The sequence below is a fragment of the Tetrao urogallus genome, assembly GCF_951394365.1.
Source record: "Tetrao urogallus genome assembly, chromosome: 1".
In the NCBI taxonomy this organism is placed as follows: domain Eukaryota; kingdom Metazoa; phylum Chordata; class Aves; order Galliformes; family Phasianidae; genus Tetrao; species Tetrao urogallus.
Genome location: NC_136813.1, coordinates 56,605,926 through 56,628,037, shown reverse-complemented (window position 1 = coordinate 56,628,037; position 22,112 = coordinate 56,605,926). Strand labels below are relative to the sequence as shown.

The following is a 22,112-nucleotide window of genomic DNA, read 5'->3' as shown; positions in this document are numbered from 1 at the left end:
ACTCTGGTTGGGAAGCCCTAGGAGCAGTATGAAGTGTTAGCCCCTCCTCTTTACTGCAGGCAGAAGAGATGCCATGCACCTCTTTAGCACTCCTTGGTGTGCTTTCTATTGTACAGAGAGTTTCTTTTCCTATTCCTCCTGCTTTAGCCACAGAAAAGAGCTACAGGAGACAAAACAAGCCCACATTAGAATTCACAGTAACAAAGCTGCATATTAACAGTACATATCCACAGTGATTTTAATAGCACAGCTTCAGAATCTTACAATGCTGGACCTGACAGTAATTTCTTTATTAGCTACATATATAAATTATACCTGGATTTTCTTTCTTTTTTTTTTTTTTTTAAGAATAAAAAAGGTACCGTGCATTCTATCCTCCAAAGTCAGAATCACAAGGGAAAAGATGATAACCATTTGAAAGCTGCATAGATTATACAAATAGACCGTTTTCACGTAACATGAAGTGGCGAGTCATTAAAAAATAAGACTTCTTCTAAACTGTTCAAATGATTGTCACTATCAAATGTACCAACAGAAGTTGCCTTCAAAGCCCTTGGAAACTGGTACGTCCTCCATCATTTCACTCCCATTCTCATACACAGAGTTTCTCAGAAACATTTAATGCTCAGGAAACTCCGTGGTGCTTTTTCTGTTTTGTTTAGGGGTTGTAAGCCATTACAGTCTATTTTATCTTTGCTTTTTCCACTCTCTTGTGTGCTGCAAACGCTCCTCTGTTTGCCACAGTGGGCAGTCCCTCCCCCTTTTTTTGCCACATCACTTTCAGGCACAACACCCAGATTTTGTCCTTTTGGCCGGTTTGTAGTCAGTAATGTCTACAGTCTGCGACGGCCCCTCAGCTTTCTGCCGTACGATTATTGGTACGACCATGTCAAACACAGTTTCAAAGAGGTAGTCCACCTTATATCCTGTTTTCGCACTGGTCTCAAAGCACATTTTCTCAGCTGCTGGAACATCCTTCTCATCCAGCATTTTGTATTTCAGTATCTTCTTGTAGAGCGCAATCGCATCCTCCACGCGGACTTGTTTCCGCACCTTTGAGCTGCAGCCGGCAACGGCCTTCTCAGGTCTGTTTTCATCAGGCGGCGAAGCACAGTCATCGCTGAGGTCCACTTTATTCCCAACGATAGCAAAGATGCAGTCAGCACTGGCGCTGTCTGTCAGTGCCAGGAACCTGTCCTCCAGCTCTGCCAGGCTCTGCAGGCTGTTCACGTCATACGTCAGGATGACGGCGGCTGCTCCTCTGCAGTACATCGATCCCAAGCCATGAAACTGTTCCCGGCCTGAAAAAGGTTTAAATGTTAGTGTGCAGGAAGATGCATTACTAACAGAGTTTAAAAGTTTCCGAAAATTCAAGCCAATTCCACATGATGGTAAGTTTTTTTTTTTCCTTAAGAGCGCAACAGTGCCACAGAGCAGCTCAGCAAAATGCACGCTGATTCAGGGCACAGAATCTGTAAAGATGAGCAACCATGCAAGAGTGGAAAAGCAAATACAATTGCAAGAAGAAAAAAAAAAAAACAAAATTGAACCATTAGTTTATGCCCCATGCATGACCACCCTGCTCACATCCACATATGCCCCATTTCACCTATCTAGTCATTTATAAACACAAAATAAGTTCTATTGTGCTGAATTCCGCTAGAATTCATAACTAAACTTGATACATGCTTTCTAAGTACATTCAGTTCAAAAAAGTTGGATCAAAGTTAGCAATTCACTTCTCAGATTTTGAAAGTTGGTGGCAGCCTCGGCTGCAGCAATGATGAGATAGCAGAGTTTAGGCTCTTGCAGTGTTGTTTAATATCTCCATCAGTGACCCATATAAAGGGACAGAGCATACTCAGTACGTTTGCAGATGATACAAAACCAGGAGGTATGGCTGAATGGCAGCACAGCTTTCTGGTGTGTCAGCAAGACCTGGACACAGGGCTTCCATTTACAGGAAGTCTGGAAATTGTTTGGTTACTTTTTTTTTTTTTTCCTGCAGGAAGCTACTGATTACTGAGAGTAACAGCATCACGAAAGCATTGCAAGTGACTGCTGAATGGGAAAGGTAGAAATTCATGCTGAAAAACACAGGCCAGCGTACATTAGGAAAACATAAAGAGGCATAAAGATGCTAAAGATGCTCAGAAATACAAAAACAGTTGTGTGAATAAAAACAGTGGTATCTTTCAGGCTGGTGAATGACTGAAAAAGAGTATAAATGGATGTCCGTAGATTCGTGTGTAGTCTCCATTCCTTTCTCGTAGCATAAAAGAAATGAGGATCTCTCATCAAAAAATCATGCACGCAGTTAAAATACTTTAAAATACTTCCTTACATGGTGAATAATAGGAAATAACTGTCATACGACATTTCAGCGGTCAAAAGTTCAATGAACGGCCTTCAGGAAAGCATTAGGCAAAGTTTATGGAGAACTGCATCTGGGCAATTTTGTGTAACTTCTGATTTGTTTTCCTCCAGCAAAAAGAAATTCTTTAATCAGAAACGTGGAAACAAGAAAAGAGGGCAAAAAGGAAAAGAGATGCTCTTGCTTGGTAAGGGCGAGGAAGATAGGGGTGTAGGAGAGATCACTGCTCCCACTTTTCACTCTAATGCCATGTCCACATTTGTGCATAGTGTGTAATTGCACTACAGCTGTCTTTAGAAGCCTGCCATTTTTCAGCAGAAGTTTGTGCCATGACCTATTTTCCCCAAAATCCCGATTATACTGTGGTCTGGAAGCCACAATGGAACATACATTCTCCCTATTCTCCCACTTGAATTGCTTAAGCTATAAAATCCAGCCCCCAAAATCATATGCTGCAGCAACTGAACAGCAGAACAATCCTACTGCTTGTTTTATAGAATTTGTATGCTAATCTAATCTTGCACAGCATAATACAAACTATGACACAATTACACTTTAACTACAGACTGACTGTTTCTACAACTAACATATTGTTGAAAAGGAGGAAAAAAAGCAAAAGGAAGAATTTGCTTTGCATAAGGGATTAATTATATCAGAGGAATTATGGGCAGTCTTTCTCACTCACCCACACAACACTATCTACATAAACATGCAGAAAAATGCGTAACTTGCTTCTGCTGCAGTCTCCTTGTACACATCACTTGTAGCACTTAGGCTGGAACACCCCTATAGGCAGAATGTCCCCAGAACTGCCCAAAGCACTTAAATTACCGCCTCAGCTATTCCTCAAGGTGCCAGTCAATATAATAAAAGCCAAAATAGTATCAGACATTAACATGAAATATCTTAATGCACAGTCACAGAATTGTTGGAGTTAGAACGGACCTCTGGGAATCACGAAGTCCAAATCCCCTACTGAAGCAGTCATCCACCCCTTTCCTAGGGTCAGTTATTTCTTGGTCTGGAACCAATGGGTCTCACTCCAACAAGGTGTCTTTTTACACAGTCACCTCACCTAAACAGTAAACACTGACTCCAAGAATTAAGCAATTTCACTACTGCAGAAAAAGAAAAGCAAAAGAAAAGAGAGGCAGAACTATATAAAATGATTTACAGTCAGAGGAATTGCAGTACAACCAAATCAACCACAAAGGAATACAAGGGAAGATTTTAAAGCCAAGCAACTAAAATTAATTTCCATTTTTCATTTTCACATTTTGCCTTATTTATATCAGTTTAACAACCCCGATGGGCATATAATTATCTGCAGCGCCATTTGTATTTCAGAGGCTCTCCCAGCAATTACGTGTGGTAGAGGCATCACACCCCCAGAGCAGTGCAGCCGAGGAGCTCAAAATCCAGACTCAGTAACACAAAGTTCTTAAGGATCCTGTGGGAGAAATAAGAGAAAAGCAGATCTTGAAAGAGGCGGGGCTGAGAAATGAGCAAGGCTCAATTTAAAGACTGCTTGCGCAAAGGTGGATGCCCAAGCTTGGTCAGCCAGCCTCCCGCAGCACCCTGCCTGCTGTTCCTTGGGTGAGAGCCCAAACAGTCTCTGAAGTGCTGCTGATGTTTGGGAGGGCAGAAGATATCCTCCAGACAGATCTGAACCCGTTTCTCACCTACTACCTCTTCAAAGGTTTAAACTGCACCTCCTAAAGCAATGCAACTTCCCACACATAGTTCCAAGAAATCCTCCACTGGAAGAACGAGTTTTAAATCTCTCAGTATTGAGCACAGAAAAGAATGCAAAGCAGCCTTTGCCTCTTGAGGGAATAAAACAACACAAATACTAAACAGCTAAAAAAAGGTCTTCCAGAAAGCACTGAAAAACAGTGATGATGTTATTCTGATGTCAAAGTCTGAAAGGAGGCTGAGTTCTGAAGTGGAAAGGTAGAAGCACATGAGTACTGTATCTAAAATTAACAAGAGTGCACGATTGTCACGACAGTTTTGGAGAGAGTCCATAGGACCAGAGCTCTTTCAAGGCTTTTCACTGTTGTTTAACCAGGATTATAATCCAAGTAGAAGTCAAGAGGAAATAACAGAAACATACGGTATCTGCTACGCTTTCTCTTTTGATTTCTAATTCTTTTTTCAAGGAGGGTATGAATCCGAGCACGTACAAAGTGAGACAGGAATTGTGCCCTAAGCAGATAGCCAAGATAGGAAAAAAAGAAGAAAAAAGAGAAAATATGATACCCACAAGACAGCTCAGAGAACAGCACCAGAAAGAAGTGAGGATTCAGCTGCAGTGAGAGGGAGGTCCAAAGGGTGAGGCTGATGCCACTGAGTTGCTTCAGCAGGACCATCCGTGTGATCACAAGTCTAGACAAAGAAGATCCTTCCCAAGAAACAAGTTTCCTTCTGTTTGCAGACAGAGCAATAAAGTTAGGACCCTTTTCATGACATTAGGGGAAACTGAGATCTGTGTTTGTGCATGTACACCAAGCTATGTGCAGACTATCAGAAAACAAGCAATAATGTCCTTGAAGGTTTCAGGAAAATTCCCCTACCCACAAATGACCTGGACTGCAGAGTTCTAACACTGATGAAGTCCTTCACTTCTTGTTCAATACTGAAATTTATTCCTTCTAGGCAGCTTTATCATCTCTCCCTTAAAGTCAGGATCCTTATTAAGATGAACTGGACTGTGCTTGTGGTTACCTGGGGATAAAAGTAAAGCTCTCCATCACAAAGGATTAACATGGAGGACATAAGTAGGAATTAGTGGAAACAAATAAGTCTGAAAACACCAGATAGCTCAATTTTTACATACCCAGAAGCTGTCTGAATACATGACTTCCAAATCCATTCAAAATGCCAACATTTGGGTTTGCTCCCAGACAAAATTCCCTACAGAATAAAAGTCTTTGGGGAAGAAAAAAACAAAGAACAAAAACATGATGCCACTGAACACTGAGTAACCAGAACATTCATTAAGCTCCACCTTTACCTAGCAGAATACATTCACAGTGTTATATTATAGAACATAATTGTGTATATGGAAGCTTCAGAACACAACAGACCTTAAGCTCTACTGAAAATCAAGATGCATTTATTTTGTTAGTTCTCATTGCTCAGAAATTAATTAATGTTTGAGGTGTGAACTGCAACCTACTTCAGGAGCTACTATTTAAGTTATTAGTTATGGATATCTTGGCCAAAAAAACCACATAATTTAAACATTGGAAAGTACAGATCTTAATACCCAAAGGGTTTCACTTTCATCTTGTAAAGTAGAAAGAGTTACGCAGGGAAGAAGAAAATAACAGCTGCGTTGGTTATGTGCACAAAGAACAAAGGAAAATAATTCAATAATTCTGAAGAAAACCCACCAAAACCAAACAGCCAAGGAAGAGATCTCAACGTAGTATATGACTGGGAAAAGCCTACTGCATCTCCAAATGTATCTTATTCTAATTGCTACGTCAAGTATCTGTCTCATATTAAAGACAGACTTAAAAGGGCAAAAAGAGTCACCCTCATCCCATAAATCTCCATATGGACTGGACACAATGATCCTTATTGGACCCTTCCAACCTGAGATATTCTATGATTTTATGCTCCATGTTTTTGACTTAAAGGACAAACATGTCAAATTCTGATGGAGTCTGAGGTTCCAAATATCCTGCAAACATCCCCACTCTATAAAAACAAATCATTTTAGGCCTGTAAAGCTATCTTTCTGCACAGCAGCCATTGACTGCTGTGTGAATTCTAAAATGCACCTTTCTAGTTTGCAACTACCAGAAAAAAAAACACCTTCACTTTCTGCAAGAGAGTCACTGCCCAGGCACCATTATTGGTGTCTGGCCTTTACTAAGCTCTTTTCACACTTTAATGACTTAGAACATGAGGTCCAGCATTAGAAACCACGCAGTCAGCACATGGGGCTTTACAGCCAGAGTCACCCTGAGGCATTCAGAGATGGCAAGTTAAGAATGTTCAAGGTGTGACTGCATCTAAGCAACAGCTCAGAGTTGGGCTCCCTCCCTGGAACCTGGGGCTTATTAGTTGATCTGCTGCAAGAGAGAAGGCTGAACAGTCCTGAGTGCACAGCACCTTGCCCTCGCATCAAAAATCAGCATGGCAGCCTGGAGATGCTGCCAAGGAAAAGCTCTGGTTGCAGTGGGAAGGATTTGTGCAGCCACTTCGGAGCTTACAGGTGTAGTGTTTCTTAACTCAGCATCATGGACACACCAAAAATAATTCTTACCGGCCGACTATATTCAAAAGAGCTGTTAGGAAAATGGATGGTAAGTTTTGGTTCCCCATTTGCCTGTTCTTTGCAGGTTCAAGAAAAAGAAAATTGCAACCATTCCTCTGTGCTTCAGAGACGCTCATGCTTGGCTGAAATACTGATGAACTCACTCATGAATTCTTACATTAAAAAGTGTATGAAAATGATAGGTGTACAACTGCATTCTGTTTTTCTCTTATTTACATTACACTTTCATTATTCTGCAGAGAGGTTAGGATCAGTTAAGACGTATTGACTGCTTCCATCTATTACTAACAAGGAGACAGAACAATCGAATAAGTGTTATTTATTGCTACAGTAACGGTAACCAAAATGATTTCAAGGGATGGAACATGCCTCCTATGAGGACAAGCTGAGAGAGCTGGGGCCGTTCAGTACATCCTCTAACTAAAGAATATTAATTCATCTAATGGAAAACAGCTATAACCTGATTTCTTTGCCTACTTCTTCCTCCTCTTTAAATATAATAGCTAATCCAAAAATAACTGGTACACCATAAATAAGTTCTGCTGCATGGGTTTCAGAAGACGTGGTCAAATATGAAACAGGTAAAAGATTTTGCTCTAAAATTGTAGCCATGTCACCTATCTTCTAAAATAGGAGCCTTCTCTTAAGAGGATTAATAATTTTCTAATTTTAGCACTTCTTATATTCCTTTAGAAATTCAAGTTTATTCCTAGCCTTTTAAACAGGAAATTCACCTTACAAGCAAGCTAAAACAAACAGTAGCAGCAACTGTAATTAATTTGTTTCTGTTCTTACAGTTTCCATCAGGAAAAACTGCTCATAACTGTATTTTGGCTTTGTTTCCTTTTTTATTACATGCACATAGAGTGATAATAGCACAGCCCCCCCCATGACAGCCCTCACTAGCTAGGGAACTGTCACCAGCCTTCTCCGTCTTTCTGAGAACTGCACTTCCTCCTCATGACTGGAATGCCCCAACCGGTCAAGCATTTTGAACTGCTTAATGGTTATTAAAGCATCAACTTGATTAGTATTTCAGAAGTGGTACGGTGGCACAATTCACATAGAACAGTTCTTCCAAAGAAGTTCACTTAAATGGGCCTTTTATTGTTAGGGCAAATAGCGCAGTGGAAAGTTACTCAAGAACCACAGCCGCACAGCGCACTCTGAGTCACATGCCAAGGGCCCTAAGGAGCCAGTTAATGATCTACTGAGTTTTAAAGATCATCTGAGTTTGGGCTGAGGATAACGTCTTGTTACGACAAAAGAGCACTCACAAAAATCCATTTAATGAAAATATCAAAAAAGAAAAGAAACGGTAACTTTCGCTAGAGGGTTATTTTTATTTACTAGCCCCTGAGGTTATCTTCCCTGGATACTCACTAGTAGAAGCTCCAAAATGAATGCCTCGTCACAACAATTTTTCTGTTATGCTAAAGAAATGACTCAAAAGACATGAGCTTAACTCACAGCAAGCCTTTGAAGAATCCACATCTGAAGGCAATGGGTAAAAGTTTGCTTTGGGTTGTTGCTAAGTCTTCTGGATTTTTCCGTTTTGGTTTGCTTGCTTTCTGCCGATGTTTTTTTGTTTTTGTTTTGTTTTGGGTTGGGTTTGGTTTTTTTTGACAGTTAACAGTGTGACAGTTTGGAAGAAATGTGATTTTAAGTAAAAGCTTCTTAATCTAAAGGCAGCTAAACTAAAAGCGGGTGCCTAGCTGCTAACATCTGTGCAGCTCAATCCACTCGGAGCACACCAAGTCACAGAAGTATTAAAAGAGCTGATCAAATCCTCTCATCCACACCTCAGATATAATAAACATCACTCAGTCACCTTCTCAATTCTTGTACTAGTCATATTACTCAGTTTCAGCCTGGAACTGTTCCAATTCAGCCTTGAAAATTTTCACTCTGTAACTGGCAATGAAGACTTCTATTTACTGGTTCCCAAAGACAGACCTGTTGTACACGTTTATAGGAAGGAGGAGATGGAGCTAACAAAGGAGAGAGGAACGAAAAGGATTCACAGAGTAAAGTCAGAGATAAGCAACTGTAATCCTCATTTGAGTCTCCTGCATAATAATGATGATAGATTTTCACTTAGCCCTCACCCTGTGATGGAGGAAGAATTTGTATTTCATAAACCAGCCAGAGAAGTTAATATCCCACAAATTAATCTGCTATATTTCAGCTTTCAGACTGAATTTCTATGAGAAATTCAGGAAATACCCTCTTCCAAAAAAAAAAAAAAAAAAAAAAAAAAAAAAAAAAAAGTACCTTCCTGTATTACTCTACAACCAAGACCACAGAACAGCATCACTAAGGCTATGTAGTCACTTGAATCCTTCACAGCTTTCATTGCCCTCTACACTTCATAAACTTCTCAGAACAGTTCTTGGGCTCCAGGACATCACAAAACATCAAGGGCTCAGTTTGCCATCTGTTGCCAGGTCAGTGGACCTTGTAACAAACACATACTGTTGCCTGAACAAAATCTAGCTTGGCAATCAGTCTACCTTCACGTGCAGCCATATGCATTTGTTTAGACTGCCTATTTTTGTACAGAGGCTTACAAGTTTAATGTCTTTGGATTAAGTGCACGCTTGGATATCGAATCAGAAATGCATTCACCTTCACCAAAGGGACTGCACAGCTCTTATAAAAAGAAGGATAAACACTATCAGAGAAGATCTCTATTCACTGTAAGATTTAGACCAGGAATTAACTTAAACCTTTCTGGGGCACAACGGAATCTCTTCTGTTGCATACACACAAAATTATTTTTCTTGCTGGTGAGAGTAAATGAAAACTTAGCTTTCTATTAATGTAGCTAAGTCCAAGCTTCTGATCTCACAAGAACTTCAATTTCAAAAGCAAAGTCCCCACAGACAGATCAATTTTACATATGCTTTCTATCCAAAGACTTACGTTTAAATCACGTGTTATTATAGCACAAAACATTACATAGAAGAACGTTCTTAACCATGGTATCTAGCATGCTTTTTGCCAAAAATAACTTTGGGTAGCCTTGCAAAAAAAGCCCTATTTGCAGTAAAAAATCCCACTGACACTGCTGCAAGTAACTTTTTCATTTAGGTAGACAAAACTTACTTTTTACCTCAAGCCCCTCATTTGATTTATTTTTTTTTATCTGTATTTAGCTTTAAAATGAAAGAAAGAACTGCAGAAACACTGAGCAGCTCATGTATTTTTAGCTGTCTGGAAGTAAAGTGCCTTGTAAATGAAAAATAGAATTGGCCTTGCCCTGTTGGCACAGCAAACATATCTTGACTGTATCTGCAACACAGACAAGAAAAACCATCAGGAGGAAAAAAAAAAACAAAAACCCACACACAGCACACTTAGGATTTACTTTGGAAGAGCTCTGTGGGAAGCAATAGCATAGACTCCTTAACTGCTTCATGGTCAGCTATTGGTTAGTGAAGGAAACAAGGCCAGTGAGGGGGGTGTGGAACCACCCCAGCCATGCAAGACTCAGCCCTGGGTTGTGCAAGAAGCCCTTCCCCCTTAATACCCTCTGAAGCACCATTCTGTCACCTCAAAGAAACGTCACTCCTGCAGAAAAGCAATTCATTTGCCACAGGACTAACTACAAAAGAACCTTGTTTTCCTTTCCAGTACCAGAAAACTGATCCTTTTTCCTTATGACTCCTTCCCGCAGAGGAACAGTCACTACAAATAATCCCACCTCTATGTGCAGAGTTTGGTACTGACTCCTTATCTGCAGACAGGAGATCTTCAGAATCCGCAATCCCTCTCGGTGTTTGCTCTCCAAAAGGAGACCTGGTCCTTAGCTCAGGCAGGAATGGAAGGCTGGGTTTGTTTCAGCACAACTCAGGGCCCCAAAGGTCACTCCACACACGTTGGGTATTTCGTATTGCTCAACAAGGAGCTGGCAAGTCAACTCAGCTTGCAATTCACTCAAGCAAACATTGATACAGGTGTGATATTTAAAACAAAAACCAGAGATGGGTGGGGTTAATTGAGATCACCCTCCCTAAATTACACCAGAAAGCCCTCTGAACCCCTATTAAGTTCTCTGGGAAAACAGTTATGAAGTGGGCATCTGCCTGTTCCCTCACAGATGGGAAATGCTTCCTGCTTTTCTTCATTTTTATTCCTGTTTTAAGTTTACTTAGGTCATTCAGCCTCCTCATTAGATATTTTGCTTTCGCCTTAATTCTTTTTACAACCTGCTTTTTAATCTTCTAAATTCCCCTCAAAGTTCTTTGATTGTTGTTTTTGGGGTTTTTTTTTGGAGAGTAATTACATATGCACCAAGTCACTACAATATGATACATCATACCATTGTTTGAGTGAGGAAATACCATAAACTTAACAAACATCTTAATTAAGGACAGCATGGCTTTGTTTGGGACAGACACTGGCACCCTGCAGCATTTGGAAAGGGATGTTTTTGCCCTGAATACATTGGCTGTTCCTTTTGGAGATGAAATTACTTACTAAATCTTACCTGGACAGTACCTATATGAGGTACTAATACCTCAAGCATTACTTCCATAAATTACTTCCATAAACCTTTTATCCTACCTATACATTTCCAAATTCATGGGGATTAGGTAACAAAGGAAGAAGAGGGCTAAAATATTTCCAAATGAACAAGCTTTTAGAATCAAACAGTGCAAGACAGCAGCTGAATTCCAGTAGTTACTAGTGTTCGCCACTGGGGAAAAATTAATATATATATATATATATATAAAATTAAAATTCTGGAAAAAAAAAAAAAAAGATCGAGATCAGGATTCATTTAAAAAATCTCATTTGGAGGCTGCCATTTCTTTTTGTCAGAGGTGACCTCTGCACCACATGTTATAACACTGAGAAATAATTCCTGCATGCATAATGATTAAGACAATCGTCTGAGCCACATGAGGAAGCCATGCTTATGAGATCAACAGCAGGCACCCAAAGATGGTCTGCTCCAGCACATACTTGATATTACCTCTTATTTCAGGTGAAATTAAACCCTGCTGTACTAGATAACCGTATATTAGCTCCTGGTTTCTGACACTCAGATTGATTTTATTTACTGTTTCAGTGGTTGACAACCCTGCCCATGACAGGAGGATGGAACCAGACGATCTTGGAGGTCTTTTCCAACCTAAGCCATTCTATGATTCTACGATTTTTTAAGCCAGCCTTTGCTAGCAATTTGAAAAACACTAAAGCCTTGCTAGATGGGTAGAAGTAGAATGAAAGATACAGATTATGGAAAGCAAATAAAAATCAACTTTTTATCATATTAGTAACAAGGGACATGAACCTAGTCTCGCTCAATAGTCACATTTTTAATTATTTGTTCCAACATCAATTCATTTATAGGCAGATTCTCAACAAAGACCATACACAACTCATTCATGCAGAATGTATCCTCAAGAAAACTACAACTGCTCCTACCCATCACAATCACAACCAGCTCAAGTTCAGCTGCAGTCTTTCTCACCGGCTGTTCTCTGGATAGCTGCTGCTCGTCAGAAACAGAAATCCCATTGACCCAAAAGCCTGTCCTCAGCAAGCATTAAAAACAGGACTGTACCAGACAGCTGCCTCCTGGCTCCTTTGGGAGAGGCTCAGCACATTCAGATAACCTTTATCACAGGCCTCAGGGCTTCTGCTCCCAGAACACATGCTGGAGAAGATGAAGATGTGGCTTTGCATTTCCAGCATTTCTTCCTGCCAGTTCCACTTCAGGCTTCTCTGCCTGCATTCTTAACAGCATATTTAATACTCACTGTGTAAAGACATTAGTTGAAGAAACAAAAAGTGCAAAACAGACACAGTAAAAATTGATTTTGCCTCATTAATCTTACCCAACCTGGCACAATGGGAGTAACACTAACGCTAAAAACTTTTTTTTCCATTTTAAAGAAGATGAGGCAGCATCTCTAGGTCAAGGAGAGAAGGCAGCATCTGGTCCACTGCCACTGGACTTCCAATGTTTAATAGAAACCAAGAAATTGAGCAGGGTGACATGGGAACGGCATCCATTGCTTGAAGTGGAAAGGAGATAAGGAGAACAATAGGAGCATGATACATACAGCTATCTGCTGTGGGAGGGAAAGCTGACGGCCTATGGAAGCCTGATAGAATGCTTGTTCCTCCTCATAAAAATAACAAGTAATTATATGGAGGTATTCAAGGCCAGGTTGGATGGGGCCCTGGGCAGCCTGGTCTAGTATTACATGGGGAGGTTGGTGGCCCTGCATGTGGCAGGGGGTTGGAGATTCATGATCCTTGAGGTCCCTTCCAACCCTGGCCATTCTGTGATTCTGTGATATGGGCAGGGGCCAGAGAGGAGTGAGCAGTCCAAGGTGTTTTCAGTATCACTAAAGATTTATTTTATTTTTTTTTTTTTAGTAAGCAACAGCCTGTAACAGCTTCTCAGAGAGGATTTTAAAAAAAAGAAAAAAAAAAAGAAAAGAAAAGAAAAAAGCCTCATTTTACCAGTTATTTTTTAAAATGTGTCCCACTTGCAGTGACCCAAGAGATTTAACGATCCCTTTTACAAAGCTTAGAAGTTGATGACTCAACTGTGTAGAGCTCTCTTTGCTTGTTTTGTGGTTGTTTTTACCACTATAGATTCTGTCACGTCTCTGTTGTTTTTGTATTTTAATTTTTTTTAAAGAACCAAAATGTTTGCTTTCTTTGAGAGCAAAAGGCAGCAGAAGAAATGGAACCAAATAACAAACTAAAAACCCTGAAGTATAACCAAAACCCCTCTTTCTTCCTAGCTTGTAACACGATTTGTACACGCAGATGACAGACATCACTTTGAAGAACAGAAAGTGAACTTTGAGAACTTCCACAGCATAAAGTGTCGCAAGGTGCAGCCAGACAGGGAAGTCGGGCAGCCCAAACCCCTGGGGACACGGGAGGAGAGCTCCATGAAGGTCAATTCAACAAGGGCACAACACCAGGTGTGCACGTTTTTACATTGCTGTCGTTCAGTAGACTGAGAACGTGACCGTAAGCAGGTATCCAGAGTTGGTTGTTTCCATGTAATGGAATTAATACACGTTTTAGACATTTCTTTGCTTTTAAAGGCTGTTTCGATGCATGTAACTTTTTCTTCATGAGGTGCATTACACTTCATTTACCTTGCCTCTCCTAACAAGCTTTTACTTTGAGATGTCTACTTAACATTTTTACAGGAACAACATTTGCCTGAAAGCCCAAATCATCCTTTGCTTTACAAATATAATTAAGAGAAGAATAAAATCTCAAATATTTAAACATCTACAGATGAATAATTTATATGACTGAAAGTTCTTAGGCAGTCATCAGCTGCAAATGGTAAAACAAATATGTCCTTGCTATTTCAGCAGTACTGTAAACCATTCCTTTTAAAACAAAGTACACAAGAGCAGCTGGATGGCTGGAAAACACCTTTTCTCTGTGTTTTTGCATTTAAGTATAAAAAATGTGGTTAGGAATATTAAATCATATAACGAACTACAGAAAGAAATGCCATTAGATTAGCTGAGGACAGGAGAGGCTGAGAGAACAGGGAGAAGTATTTATACCAGATACTTAATTGCTACTGAACAAAATTATTCCAATCTGAAACTCATTAACCTGCAGACCAGATAAAAAGAAAAATGGTATTCTCTATATTTGAGGATATGATGAGTTTTTTTCATGATAGAAAAAAAGAAGAATTTGAAAGAGCTGAAATGGTGGGGAGAAGAGGGATCTCACTGCTAACAAACAGAAAGAACCTGAAAGCACAGAAGCCTTAATTCACAAGAAGACAGTTCTGACTGTAATCTGTTTAAGTATTGAAAGTTATGAACAATTCTCCCAGAATCCTGCACAGGAAATTCCCACCATGTTACAAACTAGTTTGAGATGTATTTTTGCTCTGAAGAACTTAGAATCATAGAATCACCAAGACTGGAAAAGACCCACAGAATCACCCAGACCAAACCAGACCAACTTGCAGAAAAGAAAAAGCTCAAATAGACATTTTGTCTTTTTGCATTATATACATAAAACAGTAATACACTGGAGCTCAGGGAGGTGTCTATGCTGTCAGTAGAGTCCTTCCACAACTAGCTCCTGGATGGCCCATGCAGAGCCCATTTCAACTCTAGTCTGCTTCCTAAGAGATGGGACAGATACAGCTGAATATTCATTCACATCTAATGATCTATCTCCCCTTAAAAACAATATTAAGAAGTTCTTTCCTGGATTAGTTTTTTTCCATACCAAAATAGCTTAGTAATGTTAGAAAAATCTTGTATATGCTTATTGAGTTGGCTGTCCTAAGAGATAGTGTCCTCAATCTCCTGTGCTGAAGCCTGACAATTTATTTGCATTGATAGTTTGGTCAAAATTAGAGGGGAACCCTCTAACCCTTTGACCACCTCTGCTCTCAGCACTACCCCTCAGGTAAACTAAGTTTAATCACCAATTTCAAGTCTCATTTTCTAGAGCCCTACATCTGCATGTGAAGACAAGCAAAGCAGAGAAAGTAATTTATCACAAGTTTGACACCTAATGATCTAATCTCAGGATGTTCTACACAATGTTCTCCAGAAGAAGTCTAATCAGTCAGACTTGGGAGACAAAAATGACTTTATTCCATAATTTCTAACAGCTCCAGAAGTATCCACCACAAACTCAGTAACTTTTGGTACAGAGACGCAAACAAAGGTTTCTTGTCTAGATGTTTTGCAACACTACAGCATGACCCAGACAAGGAATGACCAAGTTCACCTTCAGTTCAGCAGTGAAAGAATGCCACAGGAAAAATCTCCTGGAAGCTCACATGGCTACAGGCTTCAACGCAAGACCAAACAACTGTCGTGCACCAGACGACTGAATTATGGTATGTCACTGCGAAGTGTGAAGTAAAAATACACAAATTAGTTCAACTACCAGGAGCAGTTCGGCCAAAGCAGTGTGGAACTGACTGAGAGTCTCCCTAGCTTTGAGGTTTGTGCACCATAACGTGTACCTAAGCATAGGTGAATCAAGACGACCACTCAACATACACAAACACTCAAATTGGAAAGCTACACAACTAACAGCTCATTGCCTATCCTGTACCATGCTCAAAGTAATTGGAAAGCTCTGAACTAACAAGTTGCCTACCCACTATTTTGAGCACCCACTGTCTCCTTCCGTCTGAAGGAAAGAACAGAAGCCTACATAGTCAATAGATGATGACACAATCCAGACTGTCTAAGTTCAGGCACCTAAACATGCAATACTAATTTTAAATAAATATTTGTTTTTCATTTTGGTGCCTGGTACCTCGGAAATAATAAGAACCATACAAAGCAACTCTCCCTGATGCACGTTCACCTGTATGTTACAACAAACTACAGTTTATCCAGCTGAAGAGAGAATAATGCAAGCAGAAAAAAAAAGCATCCCATAATGTTTCATCCCCGTGTCCTTCCTTCCACCCTAAAATTGTAGAAAGAGGCAGCTCAGGTATGCAGATGACCGATATTAAGCTCAAAATGAAGAGTGTAATAGGGCATTAGTAATTTGCTTTATTGCACAGAATACCTATTTAAGCCTTTGTACATACCCAACTAGCAGACTAATTTACTGAACCAAATAATTCAGTTTATGGCCATCCTTCCAAAATTTTCTCCAGTTTCTCCCACCATACTTCTGATTCACCAGGAACATGTATTTCCATACATGTGCAATTTCACTTCCATTGCCTGACTAGCCATTACTCTCTTACACCACTTTCACAGATTTTGTCGGTATTGTCATGAAGCAGACAGTCGTTACTTAAATTAACCTTTCAGCTATCAAGTCAGTTTTGACAGAGATGTTTGGAAAATGCACTTCTTGCTTCATTAAGCAGGGAAGGAAGGACGCAATGCCAGAGACACAAGCTCTTCATTATGAAGATTCTCGTATTGCTCCAACCTGGGATCTGGGGCTTTAAAACATGGGCTTGTACAAACTCATACATAACATAAAGCCAAGAAACATTTTCACATAAAAACAAGAACACAGGCCATGCACCACAGACTGGACATAAATACATAGTTGTTCTCTAACACTCAGGCCTCACTTCAGCACAAGTTAGAAAAAATAGATAACATCTTTTGTTACAGAAGTCGAGATGGTACCAAGGACTCCAACACTGCAAACCTCAGCTATGGCTTGATGAACATGAGCAATGTCATGGCATAACACCATACAGCTTTAGCCAGGAACAAAGTGTATCAGTATCATGTTACTGATAGGATTTGAAGAGTCTTCTTGAACCATAAAGTCATTTCCCACTTTGGCTAGACCAGTGGAGTCACATTGCCTGCTATTATTAAATACCACATGCAAAGCATGGATTTAACGTGGGAGCCTGAATACAGCAGCTACCACAGAGGTTCATACACGACATTCATCTTGGCCTGTATCAAACACAATAAACAAAACAAATGGTTTACCCTCCTCAACGACTTGCCACTCAAGAGTCTGTTCTAAAAAGAAAGACTAGAAGCAAAATTCCTTCTTCAATAAAGTGAGATAGCCATATCTGAGTAAACAAAATGTGCAAATTTTATCTCCCATTTCATGATGTTTTTGTTTTTTCCCCCCACAGTTCCTTGTGACAAGGCATTTCTAAATTTTTACTTAGTGCAATGTTTCACGACAACAAAACTATGCTTCTATGGATGTCCTAAAAGCTAAACCTTTATTCTGGCTTCTGAACCTGTTTCATAAGTTCTAGATACAGAGCAGTACTCCTCACTAAAAGACCCGTGATGCTCAAGATATTTTTTGAGGTGCTGTCTTCTAAATCCTTCCAAACAACCTCCTCTAACACACCTCATTGCATATTGATCAAGATCCAATCTCAACTGCTACGCTATCACCCTACCCCCAGCACAGCAAGGCCTTTCTCCTGCCTCAGGGTCATCTCAGGCTTTGATAAACCACCTCATCTGTAGTTTCTTCTCTCCCAATATAGCCCTCCATTTCCAAAAGTGAGAAACAGCAGAACATTCAACAGAGTGGCTACTATCAATCTTCTTCCCTGTAAAGAAAAGACATGTTTTAATTCTACTGTTTTGTTTCATCATGACAGAGGACCACGTTTCCTTCTTACCTACAATTTTCAAGTTGTTCACACCAAGTAAATCTAGCCTCTGGAGCAGAAGTGAGACCAAACTATCTGGGCTAACCCTGTACTCCAGATAAGTGAGTCATATGCCAACCTACGTTCCTCCTAAGAACTTCACCAGTCACCTGCTCCCTGGGAGAAAAAACGTGCAGAAGGAAGCATACGGCTACACAGAAAGAAAAGCCAAAGTCAAGAGGCACAAAGACTGAGCGAGGGAGGAACCAGACCACTACAGTTCAACTCTACCTCTCTGATAGCTGAATACTGACAGAAGAAAAGTCAAATCAATTCTCCCATTCAGACAGCTAGATTAAGATGAGAGGAGGAAAATAAATGAGGTTTGCTTTTCCAGTTAACCTTTATGTTTCCTCATTATCATGCTGCATGACTCTGCTGGTAAATTCAAAAGGCGACTTCTGTCTTAAAACACAATCATTTCAATCACAAAGTGAGTTTTATGGCATACTTGTGATTAAATTACTGGTCTGCTGCGTTCCAAGGGACTAGAACAGGAGACGCTGATCACTAACAGTTAAGAAACCTTGCCTCCAGGACCATCGCTAATATATCCGATGAACAAGCGTAAAGTTAACGAGACTGAAAACTAACATACACACAAGTTCTTTTTGAAATATTAAGGCATCAGAAAATACACCTAAAAATCCCAAACACTCCCATAAATTGTTATTCCTACAGTCCATGCACTTTTAGAAGTGAAGCAAGGCTGAGACCAGCAGAACTTCAGGATGCGTTTGCAGTACCAGAGATAAAAGGCTACATACCAGCTCAATGCTGCACGCCTCTGATGCCCAGCAGGAAGCTTTGGGTTACTACACAACTGCTGTCAGCACTGTCTAGAAGTTGTTATTGCTATATATAAACATATATACATACACATACATACACACGCACATCCTTGGACATCCTTGAGTCTCCAACCTCTGGTTGTTTCGCAGGAGGAAGTTATTCTGGCTGATGTTGTTGCTGACGTTTCTTGGTTATGAAAATTATTTCTTCAGTCATGCCACTAGGAAAGTCTCAAAGCATACACTTGTGTGCCTCAGTGACAAGGTCTGTATCTAGCAGAATTGTCCTCTAAAATGCACCAAAGATTCACAGTTACTCTGTTTTTTGTTTGGTTGGTTTTCGTATAGTTTAAGCACATAGTTTTGTTTGGTTCTGCTTTCTAAATTCCTTTGAATTAACTGACTCAAACAAAACATAATTTGTAGCATCTGCTCCAAGAAAACAACAGCAGCCACACTGGGTCAGACACAAGGCCATCTAGCCAAACCTCTGACAATGGAGAAAACAGCCAAGAGCGGATGGCTAGAAAGAGTGTCAAGAACAAAGCAAATAATGCTTCTCTCAGGTATTTCTCCACGTATAGCTTGTTTGCCTCCTTGAGTTGGATGCAATATCCAAATGACCTTTCCTAATCATCAGATTGGAAAACTGGAAATGTCAAATTACTTGCTGCTAGAATTTACATTAAAAAAAATAATAATAAAATCAAGTCTGACAACTTCTGCACGCCCATTTTACAAGGCTTGAGGATAAGAATATGAAAGATTTAGATTAGACTAAGAAGCTGATCTTTCCAGGATAAGGTGGGTGTGAACATAGAGCCAGGAGAAGACTCCCACCTAGAATAGCTCATTTGCTTTTCAGACTTAACTTGGCAGAACATGCACATTTCCATGGCTTACTGAGCAGTAACAATACTGCAACGTACTCTCTAAACCTTTTAGCCTACAGTTTTAATCATTTCTGGAAAAAATGAGAGATATTTCTGAATAATAAATCAAGAAGTAATGCAAGATCAACAGTGATGAGTATAACTGATACATATTTTAAACAATTCAGATCAGCACTTGAACTGTTGTAGTACTAATATCCACATACACTTAACCCACAATCTATCACCATTACTGTGGATAAACTCGTCTATCACTCAAGTGGTCTTTTCCAACCTCAATGATTCTACGATTCTATTTTATGAAGTCCAGTACTGTTAAAAAAAGAAAAAATATTATATTGTATCAATGTTTACCCCGTTACAGCCAAATGCCTAATCCATGTCAGAATAACAACCGTCCAAACAGAACATAAAATATGGATGACTTCCACGGAGGTAAGGGGGCTCAAAATAACATTATTTGGTTTTCTTTTCTCTTATCAAAAGACAACCATGACATTCACATACAGAATACAACACGGAGTATAAAAATTAGACCATGCACTCATAGAATCACAAAGGTTGGAAACGACCTCCAAGATCCTCCAGTCCAACTGCCCACCTACCACCAATATTTCCCCAATAAACCATGTCCCTTAGTACAAGGAACAAAGTATATCCAAGTACAGTTAACCTTGTATGACTGCATTTTGCTGGAGCACAGAGTTAATGCAGCAGTTACAGCCAAGCACCCCCTCATTTCCTAGTCCTAATGTTCTCAACTGCTCTGTGTACAAGTAAGAGTAAAGGACTGCTAGGGCACTGCAGGGTTAAGACAGACATCTGGCGTTGGCACTCCATATTCAAGAAGATAAGAAAGGTGCAAATGTTGAACTGTAATTCTGTCATATTGTGGTGCTAAAGCATTTCTAAACTTTGATCTTTTATTTCTGGAACTTCCACCCTTCTGCAGGAGCACAAGTCAACAGTGAGACCACCCAAGAGCCAGCACCTTTGGGATGTGAGGGAGAGGACACCAAGCTCAACACTAATCCCCAACCAGAGAGGAGAGCGGGACCACGCATGATGGTGCTCCCAGTGCTGGATGTTTTTCAACTGGCTCTGCCTATGCGGATTCAGAAGTCCTGCTGAGGATAGGGAAACAGCAGGAGCTCTCAGCATGGGCGTGAGGGAACCCAGACCACCAGTAAGCGACCATCTCTGACCTAGCACTCCAAGAGGGTGCTTCATCTGGCTGGCTAAGATGCAGCTCTAGGGCTCCTCCAGGTTCCTGTTTCAGCCTCAGTTATGTTATATAGTAATACATTGCAATTATAGACGTGAGATAAACATAAAAATAAAAAGGCAGATCAGCAAAGGGAAATCCTCTTGGTGAGACAGGTCTCAGGTAGAACTACTGATGTGTTTTCATCACAGTAATAGATTAAGAAATGCAAAAAGTAAAGCCAAAGTAGCCAGATCTCCTACGCATCTCCTCCTCGCCCTCCAAGAAGTCTCCACGCAACTCTTCAGCAGTTTCGCTCCCCCTCTTCCTCCTTCTCAATTCCTGGCACAGGAAAAGCCATGTTGGACTAGATTGTGACACGAAGTGACACAGCGAGAGAACTTCGCTCCTCGGCGTCCCGAAAGGCACACGGAACACGGCGGGGCTGCAGAACGCATCACTTGGCGCTGAGGAACCGTCCCGGGCGGGCAGCGGGGCTCAGCCCCTGCCCCTGCAGCCTTGCCAAGCCTCGGTCTCGCACGAGAGAAAGCCCGACCCGCCCACACAGCCCCTCGGCCCACCTGCCGTGTCCCAGATGGAGATGTTGTACGGCCCCCACTGCTTCAGGTAGAAAGCGCCGCCGACCGTGCTGACGGTGTCCTGGAAGCGCCGCTCCATGTAGCGGTGCAGCAGCGAAGTCTTACCCACGTTCATGTCCCCCAGCAGCACCACCTTCCCGTCCGGCTTCTTCATCGCGCCGCCGGGCCCCGGAAGCGGCGGGACGAAGGCGGCCCCGCCGCGGGCAGCACCAACTCGGCGCTCCTCCGGAGCCGCCGCCGCGATCCGGCCCCACTGCGCGGCCGCCCCCGCTGCTCCTCCCACTCCCCCCGGCCCGGCCCGGCCCGGCCCGGCCCGGCCCCGCTCCTCCCCCGGCCGGCGCCAGGGGGAGGGACCCGGGCGGGAGCTGCGTGGCCCTGGGCCTCAGGCTCGGCCCGGCAGGGAGGTCGCGTCGTCCCGCAGGCTTTCGGCCGGGTGCCGTAAGTCAGCCCCGCTCCAGCCCGGGGGCACAGCTGCAGCTACCGCATCCCCACAGAGCCAGCCGGCCCCTCCTGAACCGCCCCTCCTCCTGCCGGCAGCTCGGGAAAACTTCCTGACAGGACGTGGTGGGGCTGGGGGAGCGGGGAGGGGAAGCAGCTGTCAGGGTAGGTAGCAGAGTTACTAATCGATCGGCTGCTGATCACCTCTTGGTGCCGCTCTTTCGAATGGCAGGCACCCATGCAGAAAGAGAAAGCAGGGAGCCCGTACCAGCAGAGGGATCCTGGCTGTAACTCCTACCTCATGCATTCATTTACTGTCCACAGTAAAATGTAATAATAAAAAGTAATTAAAAAAAAAAAAAACTCAAGTGTG

General features: G+C 41.4%; 1 protein-coding gene across 1 annotated transcript; it reads right to left on the bottom strand.

The window, feature by feature from the left end:
• Positions 1-780: 780 nt before the first annotated feature.
• RAB20 (RAB20, member RAS oncogene family) lies at positions 781-21,455 on the bottom strand (the record flags this gene model as incomplete). The annotated part of the gene is made up of 2 exons (XM_079541552.1): positions 781-1,301; positions 21,284-21,455. The coding sequence occupies 2 exons, from the start codon at positions 21,453-21,455 to the stop codon at positions 781-783; spliced, it is 693 nt and encodes a 230-aa protein (XP_079397678.1).
• Positions 21,456-22,112: the final 657 nt, after the last annotated feature.